This window comes from Hemitrygon akajei, chromosome 8 (genome assembly GCF_048418815.1).
Source record: "Hemitrygon akajei chromosome 8, sHemAka1.3, whole genome shotgun sequence".
Lineage (NCBI taxonomy): Eukaryota > Metazoa > Chordata > Chondrichthyes > Myliobatiformes > Dasyatidae > Hemitrygon > Hemitrygon akajei.
In genome coordinates, this window is record NC_133131.1 from 2,600,014 (window position 1) to 2,613,236 (window position 13,223).

The 13,223-nt window shown below is 36.6% G+C and overlaps 1 protein-coding gene across 13 annotated transcripts in view; it reads right to left on the reverse strand.

The window, feature by feature from the left end:
* Positions 1 to 13,223, reverse strand: part of ncor1 (nuclear receptor corepressor 1) — a 273,467-nt gene that overhangs the window by 171,814 nt on the left and 88,430 nt on the right. For all 13 annotated transcript variants that reach the window (XM_073053048.1, XM_073053047.1, XM_073053052.1 and 10 more), the window contains exons 7-8: positions 12,805 to 12,861; positions 11,801 to 11,853 (exon numbers count right to left, since the gene is read on the reverse strand). In XM_073053048.1, the coding sequence (XP_072909149.1) occupies positions 11,801 to 11,853; positions 12,805 to 12,861 (110 nt within the window). The remainder of the gene's footprint in view (positions 1 to 11,800; positions 11,854 to 12,804; positions 12,862 to 13,223) is intronic.

Here is a 13,223-nt window from a genome sequence, read left to right on the forward strand (position 1 = left end):
AATTTCGTTATTGTCCCTTCAATGTCTCCTAATAAAAATAGCAATGGAGTATGTGGAATTTGTACTCCAATAATTTGTTCCAATAAAACTTAAATTAATCCAAAATGGTTGAATTTTAGAACAAGACCAAGTAGAATGTAAAAAAGTACCAATTTCTTGTTTACATCGAAAACATTGGTCAGACATATTTGAATTTAATCTATTTATTTTCTGTGGTGTTATATATAATTGATGTAAAAAATTATATCGTATTAATCTAAGTCGAACATTTATTGTATTTCTCATACTATCAGAACATAATCTTGACCAATTTTTTCCATCAATTTTAACATTCAGATCAGATTCCCATTTTTGTCTTGATTTATGAATGCCTAATTTAATTGTCTGCTTTTGAATCAAATTATACATACAAGATGTAAATTTTTAAATTTTTCCTTTCTGAATTAATATTTCTATTTCACTAGGTTTTGGTATCAACATTGTTTGTCCCAGCTTTTCTCGTAAATAAGCTTTTAATTGAAAATAACAGAAAAGAGTATTATTTGATATTTTATATTTATTTTTTAAATTGATCAAACGACATCCCCTTTTGGAACCAATTATGTAAAAGTTTATTATCCATTGTGAAAGGAATAAGCCTATTTTGAATTAAAGTCCTTTTTGCTAATAAAGATTTCTTTATCTCATCATCCATATTTACCTTATTCCATAAATCAATCAAATGTCTTAATATAGGAGATTCTTTTTTTTCCTGTATCCATTTGGATTCCCATTTATATATAAAATCTTCTGATGTATTTTCTCCTATCTTATCTAATTCTATTCTAATCCATGCCAGCTTTTCGTCATCAAAAAAAGATGCAATAAATCTAAGTTGATTTGCTTTATAATAATTCTTAAAGTTTGGAAGTTGTAACCCTCCTAAATCCTATTAATGTTATTGGTAATATCATCCATTTATCAAGATCTTCTTTTATTGTTTTTAATAATGGCAAATAATTTTGTTTATATAAATTTTTTACATCATTATTAACTTTAATACCTAAATATTTTATCCCATTTATTGACCATCGAAATTGAGTTGCTAATCGGCATTGATTATAATTTCCATTGGTAAGGGGTAAAATTTCACTTTTATCCCAATTTACTTTATAACCCGATACTTCCCCATATTATTCCAATCTAAAAGTTAATCTTTGCAAAGATTGCAATGGGTTTGTTAAGTAAATCAAAACATCATCAGCAAATAAGTTAATCTTATATTCTTCTTGATTAACTCTAAAGCCCTCAATATCTGAATCTGTTCTAATTAATTCAGCTAATGGTTCTATTGCCAATACAAATAAAGCAGGTGATAATGGGCAGCCTTGTCTAGTTGACCTTGTTAAACAAAATGGTGTTGAAATCTGACCATTTGTAACTACTTTAGCTTGAGGATTAATATTTAGAATTTTAATCCATTGTATAAAAGATTTTCCTAATTCATATTTTTCCAATACCTTAAATAAAAAATCCCATTCCAATCTATCAAATGCTTTTTCTGCATCCAAAGCAACTGCCACACTCATTTCCTCTCTTTTTTGTGCCAAATGAATTATACTAATTAACCGGGTTATATTATCCATTGATTGTCTATTTTTAATAAAACCTGTTTGGTCCATATGTATTAATTTTGGTAAATATTTAGATATTCTATTAGATAAAATTTTTGCTATTATTTTATAATCTGTATTCAACAAAGAAATAGGCCTATATGATGCTGGTTTTAAAGGATCTCTATCTTTTTTTGGCAGTACAGTTATGATCGCTGTTAAAAAAGATTGTGGGAGTTTATGCATTCTTTCCACTTGATATATTAATTCCATAAAAGGAGGAATTAATAAATCTTTAAATTTTTTTTATAAAACTCAGGAGGAAAACCATCTTCTCCTGGAGATTTATTACTCTGAAGTGATCCTAAAGCTTCTTCAACCTCTTTTAATGTAAAAGGCATATCTAATCCTTTCTGTTCTTCGAAATTTAATTTTGGAAGGGTTATTTGTGATAAAAATTGATCTATCTCAGTAATCTTATTTTTTGATTCTAATTGATATAGTTCAGTGTAAAATTTTTTAAAAGTTTCATTAATTTCTAAAGGCTTATAAGTAACCTTATTTACACTTGTTCTAATTGCACTTATTGTTTTAGAAACCTGTTCTGTTTTCAATTGCCAAGCAAGAATTTTATGTGATCTTTCACCTAGTTCATAATATTTGTTTAGGTCTCATAATTACTTTTTCTGTACGATATGTCTGAAGTGTATTATATTGTAATTTTTTGTTAACAAGTTGTCTTCGTTTTTCTTCTGTCATGTGTCTTTGAGATTCTTTTTCTAACTTTATAATATCTTTTTCCAACTGATCTATTTCTGCTGCGTATTCCTTCTTGATTTTAGATGTATAACTTATAATCTGACCCCTTAAATATGCTTTCATCGCTTCCCATAATACAATTTTATCCTCTACTGAATGTAAATTTGTATCCAAAAAAAACTGAATTTGTTTTTTCATAAAATCACAAAAATCTTGACGTTTTAATAAAATTGAATTAAATCTCCATCTATAAATCGATTCCTCCTTATCCATCATTATCATTGCCATTATCAAGGGAGAATGATCTGACAGTATTCTTGCTTTATATTCCACACTTTTCACTCTATCTTGAATATTTTTTGATAATAAAAAAAAATCAATCCTTGAATAAGTTTTATGTCTATTTGAATAAAATGAATAATCTCTCTCTTCGATTCATTTTTCTCCATATATCAATCAGGTTTAATTCTTTCATTAATGATAAAGTTAATTTTGTTACTTTTGATTTTGTAGCAACTTTAGTTGACCTATCCAAAACTGGATCCAAACAAAAATTAAAATCTCCACCTATTAATATTTTATCATGTGCATCAGCCAATTTCAAAAAGACTTCTTGTATAAATTTTGTATCATTTTCATTTGGTGCATAAATATTCATAAAAGTCCATAATTCTGAAAAAATTTGACAATGTATAATTACGTATCTCCCCCCAGAATCAATTATTACATTTTGTATTTTAATTGGTAAAGACTTATTAACCAAAATTGCAACTCCTCTCAATTTTGAATTAAATGAAGCTACAATAACATTTCCAACCCAATCTCTCTTTAATTTCTTATGTTCTGTTTCTGTTAAATGCATTTCTTGTAAAAAAAGCTATATCTCCTTTCATTTTCTTAATATATGTTAAAACTCTCTTTCTTTTCACAGGTCCATTAATTCCATTAACATTAAAACTTAATAAATTAAGCAAATTAGTCATTCATAATACCTTGGGAACTCTTTAAAATTCTCCATGTTGCTATGAGTCTCTCCCCAACCATCCAGGCAAAAAAAAGAAAAATATGAAAAAGATAACTAATATATAAGAAAAAAAAACAAAATACCCCCCCACTAATGTTGCGAATAAAAAGAACACAACATTACCCCCCCCCCCATTTTACGGGTCATGGCAATTGCCATGATTGTACACGTGAAACTCGCAGCCGTCGATCAGGAGCTCCTCCAGCTCCCCCGCAAAAAGAAAGAAAAATATATATATTAATGAAGAAAAAAAAGAAAATAATTAATATCTCTACTCCCAATTAATTCTCCTCGACTATTTTTTCTTTATAAATGTCCATCAAGCCCAACCTTATTTCAATCTTCATCATAAGTCCATTTCATTTCTATAATTCATTAGCCCTCTCTTCATGAACATCGGGTAGTTCTTGTACAAATTTCTCCGCTTTCTGGTAGTCAACAAAAAAACTTCTTCCTCCATTTTCCAGAAAAATGATCAATTTTGCTGGGTAGCTCAATAAAAATTTATAACCCTTTTCCCATAAAGATTTTTTCACTGGATTAAATTCTTTCTGCCTCTTCAGAAGATTGTAACTTATGTCTGGGTAAAAAAAAACTCTTTTCCCTTTTATTATCAATGGCCCTTTTCTCTCTTTGGCACCCTGAGTAGCTGCCTTCAAGATCATTTCTTTATCTTGATACCTTAAGCATTTTATCAAAATTGATCTTGGATTTTGATCTTGTTGAGATCTTGGTCTTAAAGCTCTATGTGCTCTTTCAATTTCAATTACTTGACTTCCTTGTTCCATTTCCAAAATTTTCGGAATCCAATCTTGAAAGAATTTTATTGGATTTTCTCCCTCTGTACCTTCCATAAGACCAACAATTTTAATATTATTTCGTCTACTAGAGTTCTCAAGCGCATCCATTTTTTCAAGCATCCGTTTTCTTTCTGCTATCCAGACAGAATTATCATTTTCTATTTTTTCAGTATTTTCTTCCACTTTTACTTCCATCTCTTTAACTTCTTTCTCCATCTTCTTTTGTTTTTCCACCACATTATCAAGTGTATTCTGTATCCTTTTTATATCTGGTCTTACAGCTTTTAATTCATTCGTCATATCTATTCTTGTAGCTTTCAATTCATTCGTCATATCTGTTCTTGTAACTTTTGATTCTTTCATCATATCTGCTCTTATAGATTTTAATTCATTCGTTATATATCTCAGGATATCTTTTATGTCTCCTTTAATCTCTTTCTTCTTTTCCTTTTCTTCCTCCTCCGAATTTCCCAAAGAGTCTGTGTCTCCTTCCGATTCCGATCCAATTTCACTTCCAGCCGTAGTTAGGCTTTGTAGTTCTGTTGATATCTTCCCATAGATACTTTCGCGCATGCGTTCCTTCCGTTTCTTCTTAGAGACCGCCGACATTGCTACAACTTCCTTCCCCTCATCATCAGAAGTACCGTGCACTTCGCCGGGAGGAGATCCAACTTGAGTCCGATGCTTCACTGAAGCGGTTAGGCCTTTTCCCACACCGATTTGCGCAGTCTTCGAAGTAATAGCTTTCTTCTGTTTCGGTTTAGGAGCCATATCAAAAGATATTCTCGAGTTGCTTATAAGTAATTTCTAATAGATATTAGTTAACTTCTTCGTTTAAACCCTATTTCATTACTTTTTACGAGGGAGCTGGATTTCCAACGTCTCGACCCTACGTCATCACGTGACGTCCCCCCTCTAGCCACATTCCTGAACCCAGAGTCCAGCTCTGGTTCATCTGTCCCACTCCATCTGCACACAGACCCCATGAATCTGACCACCAGCTCACCCACATTTCCCACCCTCAGTTCCAGCCACATCTGTGTGTACATGTTAAAGATCAAGACTCAAGCCAAGCACAAAGTTAATCCTCCAGTAGGCAACAGCAATACCTGCTTTCCTGTATAATTCTGAAATCTGTACTACCTACAATACACATCTGAAAAGATTTGGTGTATCCAAAAATTCTTTTCAGCTCTTCCCATTTTCCCTCTTATTGCTGAAAACTGAAAATGGCACAAATACTTGGCTGGTCAGTCAGGAAAAAGAAAGAGCTAACATTTTCAATTTCAGAACCAAGAAACCACATCAGAATGGGGAAGGAGAAAACAAAATATGGGTAGCAGAAAAGGTGGGGAAGGGAATGGACAGAACAAAGGGAAGATTGCTTCATATATTCCATACACTAGCTTGTTTTATCCCTCTCCTCTCTGATGAAGGATCCTGGTCCCAAAATGTCAACTTTCTTTTCAAAGAAGTTGCCTGACCTGTAAAGTGTTTCCAGCATTTTCTAATTTTACTTCTGCTATTTTCATGAGTGAAATAAGGTTATAGAGAAATTACATCCAGTTAATCTCTCTTCTAAAACAAAATTCTGAAGCTAACAGAAAGTCCAGCAATGACCTCAACCAGTAGTCATTATGATGCTCCTTTTCCTAATGCTCAAAATCCATGAATTAAAAATGAATATGGGATAGAGTCCAACACAATATGAATACAAGGCTGCTTTTACAATTCCTTGCCTCCTACAAAATGCTTAGTAAGTTTGCAGATAACACAAATATTAGTGAACTCCTTGACAGGGAACAAGGTGATGCAATGCTAAACTGGTGTTCCTATGATCCTTACCATTTATTCTATATATCCGATCAGATTTGACTTCTCAAGTTTCATTACAACACTGTCCATATTAAATTCTATCACCACTGTGCCCAGTATTTTTGCTGATCTGTATCCCAGAGTACAACCAGTAAAGCAGATAAATTTAATGCTTTGAATAACATGAAGATTTATGATGTTGTGCAATCACTGAGACTGACAACTCAGTATCCAAGGGATACAATTTTCAGGTAAAACAGGAGATAGTTAAATGGGATAATGTATTGCACCGTTAGTCAAAAGGTGCATTACTTCATTATTGAGAGAAGATATCTACAAGGCTTCTCGAATGATGCTATATGTTAGTGATTAAAAACAAAATGGGTGTCATCACAGACCTTCCTAGACTTGGCAGGAAATGGATGAATAGATATGTTGGCAGATATCAGTGAGGCACAGTAAAAGTGGAGTTATACTGGGGAATTCAAATGTCTTGAATATTAACTGGTTGGCTCCATCGTGAGTAAGGTCTCCTCACCAACAAGGACACGTACATGAGGTTATGTCTCTCAGGAATGTGACATCCATCATTAGGGACTGCCCTCCATCTGGGGAATGCCCTCTTCTCAATCAGGCAGGAAGTACAAGAGCCTGAAGACCCAGAGTTCAAAGTTCAACAACAGCTTCTCCTCCACTGCTGCCAGGTTCCTGAACTGACTGTAAAACCTTCACACTACCTCGGACTAAATCATTTTTTCTATCTCAGTTATTTTGCAGATGTGTATGTATAAATTACAGTATATTAATAGTTTATGTTGACTTAAAAGTTTGTGCTCGTGTAGTAACAATATACTGGGCTGCTCCAAAAAAATCTTAATTTTCATGGTATTTATGCTATGGTATGGTGACAATAGTGATCTTAAACTTGAACGCTGGGTTGTCTTTGCATTAAAAAGAGTCAGTAAAATTTCTGAGGTGTCTTGGAGAGCTTTTTGATATACTGTGTAAATCAACCAATGGAGAAGAAGCATTACTGGGTCTTCTAGGGAATGTAGTTTATCTAGTAGAGTGAGTATCTGGGAACATTTTGGAGGTAGTGGCCATATTTCTGTATTTTAAAATGGTTATGGAAAAGGATAATTGGGTAGAAACATAGAAAATAGGTGCAGGAGTAGGCCATTCGGCCCTTCGAGCCTGCACCGCTATTCAGTATGATCATGGCTGATCATCCAACTCAGAACCCTGTACTTGCTTTTTCTTCATACCCCCTGATCCCTTTAGCCATATCTAACTTCCTCTTAAATATAGCCAATGAACCGGCCTCAACTGTTTCCTGTGGCAGAGAATTCCACAGATTCACCACTCTCTGTGTGAAGAAGTTTTTCCTCATCTCAGTCCTAAAAGGCTTTCCCTTTATCCTTAAACTGTGACCCCTCGTTCTGGACTTCCCCAACATCGGAAATAATCTTCCTGCATCTAGCCTGTCCAATCCCTTTAGAATTTTATACTTTTCAATAAGATCCCCCCTCAGTCTTCTAAATTCCACTGAGTATAAGCCTAGTCGATCCAGTCTTTCTTCACATAAAAGTCCTGCCATCCCAGGGATCAATCTGCTGAACCTTCTCTGTACTCCCTCTATGGCAAGAATGTCTTTCCTCAGATTAGGGGACCAAAACTGCACACAATACTCTAGATGCGGTCTCACCAAGGCCTTGTACAACTGCAGTAGAACCTCCCTGCTCCTGTACTCAAATCCTTTTGCTATGAATGCCAACATACCATTTGCCTTTTACACTGCCTGCTGTACCTGCATGCCCACCTTCAATGACTGGTGTACAATGACACCCAGGTCCCCTTTTCCTAATCGGCCACCATTCAGATAATAATCTGTTCTCCTGTTCTTACAACCAAAGTGGATAACCTCACATTTATCCACATTAAATTGCATCTGTCATGAATTTGCCCACTCACCTAAAAATCCATAATAATTGAGATCTCAATTAGGACAATTTCATGATCTTAAAGGAGGAATTGGCAAGGGTAGATTAGAAGCATTTACTTGCAGTTAAATTTGAAGACCATAGACGTAGGAGGATGTAAAATAGAAAACATTCAAAGAAGAAATAGCTAGAGTTCAAGGCCAAGATGTTACTGTAAGGATAAAGATCGGGGTAACAAGTATAGGGAATCAGGGACATCAAGGGATATTGAGGTCAGAATAAAGAAAAGTGGAAGAGACCCATTTCATTGTTTATGAAATGATTTGGAATATTTTGAATGGGACAGGAAACATGCAACAAGAAATCAACACTGCTCCAGATGGAATTAAAGTACAAGGCTGGAATTTGATCATTTTCAGCTGGTGATTCCAGACAACTGCTAGTTAACTGCATCAAATGGATTAGCTTGCTCCTAATCTTGTGCATCAGCTTCATATTGTTATCTTACTTGATCTTGAAGTTTATAATTGCTTTCTAGCACACAATTTTTGAATTTTTTTTACTTACTAATGATTCAAGTACATTTGAACAGTCATTTAATGTCTCTGACCAGCAAAGAAACTTGAAATTTTTCCCAAAGCTTTCAATAGCAAGTTGCCTTAGGGCATCAGGGTAAACTAGGAGCAGGACTTGGGCTCTACCGTGGGAAAAGCACAGGGGATGAGTATGGGCTAGATGAACTATGATCCAGTCCATTACATCAACAAACTTTTGGTATTTTGTTTATAACAATTGATAATTATGCTGAAAGAGGATGTTTACGCCCTGAAGAGAATAATGAAAGGATTTACTCATTGATAGAGGTCTTAGAGCAGGGGCTCTGTCCTCGATTAACAGTAGGGGTCCATGGCATAAAAAAGGTTGGGAACCCCTGTCATAGAGGAATCCTGCAAATCAGAACAAGTAGAAAGTCGCTAGGAGCAAGCAAGCTGAACTGAATTTTTTTTAAAATCACAAGCACAGTGAAAGCAACACTATTTATTTCATTTATACATAAGGACAACAAATTGCTTAAAGGCAGAGGAATGCTTGAAGGAGAGAGCTCAAGTCAGGTACAGTCTTTGATGTTCTTGTAGTTTTCCAGAAGTTCATTTTAAAGGTATAAAATGCAAATTCAAGAGTGGGTTACAGAGTGCAAGAGGAACTATGAAAAAAAGAGGGGAATTGACAATTCAAAGGTTATTATATAGAATAATTTATGGTATGTGTGACCTGGTAAAATGAAAGAAGCCTAAAATTTAAAAAAGGCTGATAGGATTGATGTAAAAGGAAATTCCATATGCAGGACAAGCCAGAATAAGGGCCATAAGTATTAGTTATCAACAATATTTTCTCATAACTTCAATTTCATTATATAGTATAATCAATCTGTTTTTGCTGTCAACTGGACATCTATCTTTGCCCATTAATGCAGCTTGGGACAGATTCAATAATTCAGATATTCCCATTATATCTGTATGTGATCACTTGGTAAATAAAGGAGCAATAAATGGGGAATTAATTGAGGAAATAATCTTCTCAAGCAAAATGCAATGAAAGACAAGACATGCGGTTCAAGATGTGCCAGTGCTCAGGCTAAATCTTAGGGGGTGTACAAATTTCATTTAACTAGGTCCCAATATATCAATGTAGTTATAAAGAAGGCAAAACTTTATAAGGAGTTTGAAGAGATTTGGCATGTCAACAAATACACTCAAAAACTTATATAGCTGTACTGTGGAGAGCATTCTGACAGGCTGCATCACTGTCTGGTATGGAGGGGCTACTGCACAAGACCGAAAGAAGCTGCAGAAGGTTGTAAATCTAGACAGCTCCATCTTGGGCACCAGCCTACAAAGTACTCAGGACATCGTTAGGGAGTGGTGGCTCAGAAAGACAATGTCCATTACTAAGGACCTCCAGCACCCAGAGCATGCTCTTTTTTCACTGTTACTATTAGGTAGGAGGTACAGAAGCCTGAAGGCACACACTCAGCAATTCAGGAACAGCTTCTTCCCCTCTGCCATCCGATTCCTAAATGGACATTGAAGCTTTGGACACTACCTCACTTATTTTTTAATATGCAGTATTTCTGGTTTTGCACATTTTAAAAAATCTATTCAACATACATAATTGATTTACTTGTTTATTTATTATGTTTTATTTTATTTATTTTTTTCTATCTGCTAGATTATGTATTGCATTGAACTGCTGCTGCTAAGATAACAAATTTCACGTCAAATGCCGGTGCTAATAAACCCGATTCTGATTCTGATTTCTAGAATTTTTTTTACATTGTTTTCCATAGTAGTTTAATGATGAGCTACACTGCACCTAGCCTCACATAAATAAGCAATGTCTGACCATTTCTACCAAATGCAAACCATAATAGGTCTCATGAGGCAAGCTAGCCATTTAAAATGTATGATTACAGTAGTGGTCGCCAACCTGTTGACTGGTCGATCTTTGAGACTTTCCCAGTAGATCCCGGAAAAAAATGAAAAATAAATACACAAATACTGTTGAGAGATTGTTTCCGGGTTGCGGGGTTTTAGTTCCGCTCTTTCTGCCCAGTGCGCGTGTGTGCAGCTCCCCCGCCATGCACTACACAGTGTACTTCAGTGATCCCCAACAACTGGGTCGTGAGGAAACAATACGAGTCAGCTGCACCTTTCCTCATTCCCTGTCACGCCCACTGTTGAACTTGAATGCACACGAGGTCATTACCCACGCGAGGTCATCAGTCACCTAAACACAGTGATACCCTAGCGCCAGGCATCACTGGTTGGCCTTGGGTAACCGTCCATCTCGCCTGACCCGCGGGAAGTGCTGTTGCTACTGGCCTGGAACACAGGGAGATGGGCGCCGCCTCTAAACCTGTTTAGCACACCTAATGTTCATGGGGAATCCGGTGCTAAAATATTCGCAGACGACCTAATTCAGGTTCCGGGTTTTGTAAGTAGTAGAGCAGCTACCTCGCTGCAAGCTACTGAAAGTCATCTCTCGAGTCAAGCTTTTGTCGGTCGATAGATCCTACCTACCTACGGCGGGGGGGGGGGGGGGGGCTCGCACTCCTCATTTGGTTGGTCGCTCTCTCTGGACTGCGACCGCCTCAGCGCCGGTCCCTGACCTTGTCCTCTCACCCCACCCGCAACCAGCCCCACCTGGCCAAGGCGTCTGGCGGCTGGGAGGCTGTCTAATGAGGCAATGAAAACTGTTTCGGCACCTTGAGTCCAACTAAGCAGAAAAAACGTGAGCAGGCGGGACATAAGCTAAGTGCTGAGAGCCATGTAAACTAAATTGCGGAATAGACTGGACATAAGGAAGCTGCTTCGAGTATCGCTGTATTCCGGTCATGTTTAACACCCATGGCCCCCCCCCCCCCCCCGCCCCACCGTTGGCTGCTCCGCAAGAATATTGCCAATATTAAACCGGTCCGCGGTGCAAAAAAAGGGTGGTGACCCCTGGTGTACATACATTATTTCTACTTCCGGGTTGTGGGGTTTTTCTTCCGGACTTTTCTGCCCGGTGCGCATGCGTGTAACTAATTGATTTGAGGTCGATCTTGCCTTTCACTAAGGTCGAGGTAGGGGATCTTGGGTTTAAAAAGGTTGGTGACCATTAGATTACAGCTTCATAATACCAACCAATAAAAGCAAAGGGATTGGCAGTCAAACACAACCTCAATAACAAGGTAAAGATGGCAAATTAGGAGTTACATACAACTTATTTAACAGAATGAGCTTCAGCAAGGTGTTCTCAAGAAAAAACCCTCGGTACACACCATCTCATCCTGTCAAGATTTTAGACAGATTACTAGATACCACTTACGTTTTGATGTTTTCATGATAAATCTTCGTATCAGATGGCTGGTTGTAAAGTGGCTGAAAAGAGAAAGACCAGGTGATATCTGAAGTTATTGATTATATTACATTATTAAATGTATAAAATCAAAGAAAGCCCCTTACTCACATGGCAATCCTTGATATAACAATTCCAGAATTAAAAAAATCATGTGATCCTCAAGCTGTACAGAACACAATTCATTTGATAAATTGGACCAACACTGAACACCAGAGGATCTCAGTGCAAACTGCACAAATGAGAGAAACAGCACTTCTCATTCTGCAGGGTATTCGACAACTCATGGCTTAAACAGTGAATTCTTGGAACTTCTGGTAATTGTACCCCTCTGCCCATTTTCTCTCTTCTCCTGATCCATCAGGCCCCCAAAACCCTGTCTCAATCCCCTTCTCCATCCTTTCCATCAACCACAAACTCCTCACACTCTATACATGCTGCCTGACCCGTTGAATTCCTCCAGCACGTCATGCTTCTCAAGATTCCAACAATAGATCTTCATCTGCTAGACCAAATCTTGATATCACGTCAAACATACCCATCTGTACTGTATCAGTCATACAGTAACAGTTATTGCCTACCAGAACTATACCCCAGTATTTTATCACTAACTGTTCCCTGTAGACATTACTTAAACTCAAAACTGAAATTCTATTAGAATGTTTAAAATCTAAACTTTCACAACCATGATTTACTGACACAAATTATTGTATTTTACTAATGCTCATCATGAACAAAAAGCAACGAACCACATACAAGAGAATCATTGACATTAAGATGTCATTTTTGGCTGCTAGTTGCAGCTCTTCCTGTTTTTCCTCTTATGAGCTGACCTCCAGCAATGAATGCAGGGTGTGAACAATGGTAAACAACTACAATCCCTGAGCAGAGCCGAAAACACATGTAATGCACTTACCACTGGAAGTACTAATATCTTGGAGAATGCAACAACTGAAACTTAAATATACACTTACCAACTCCACTCTTGGGCCCAGACCTTCAAGTATTTTGTGAGCTTCTTCAGCTTTTTTCTGTTAACAAAAATCAATATTAACCAGTTCAGTATTTCATTCCCTCAGTTATTAATTTTGCACCAGTGGGCACATTTGACCATCCATTTCTCACATGAAATTCAGCATATCAAAACAGCTACAAACAAGAGAAAGTCTGCAGATTCTGGAAATCCAAGCAACATACTCAAAATGCTGGAGGAACTCAGCAGGGCAGGTAGCATCTATGGAAAAGAGTACAGTCGACTTTTCAGGCTGAGACCCTTCAGCAGAACTGGGAAAAAAAGGGAGTCAGATTAAGAAAGTGGGGGGAGGGGAGGAAGAACTAGAAGGTGATAGGCGAAACCGGAGGTGGGGGGGTGAAGTAGAGAGCTGTGATGTTG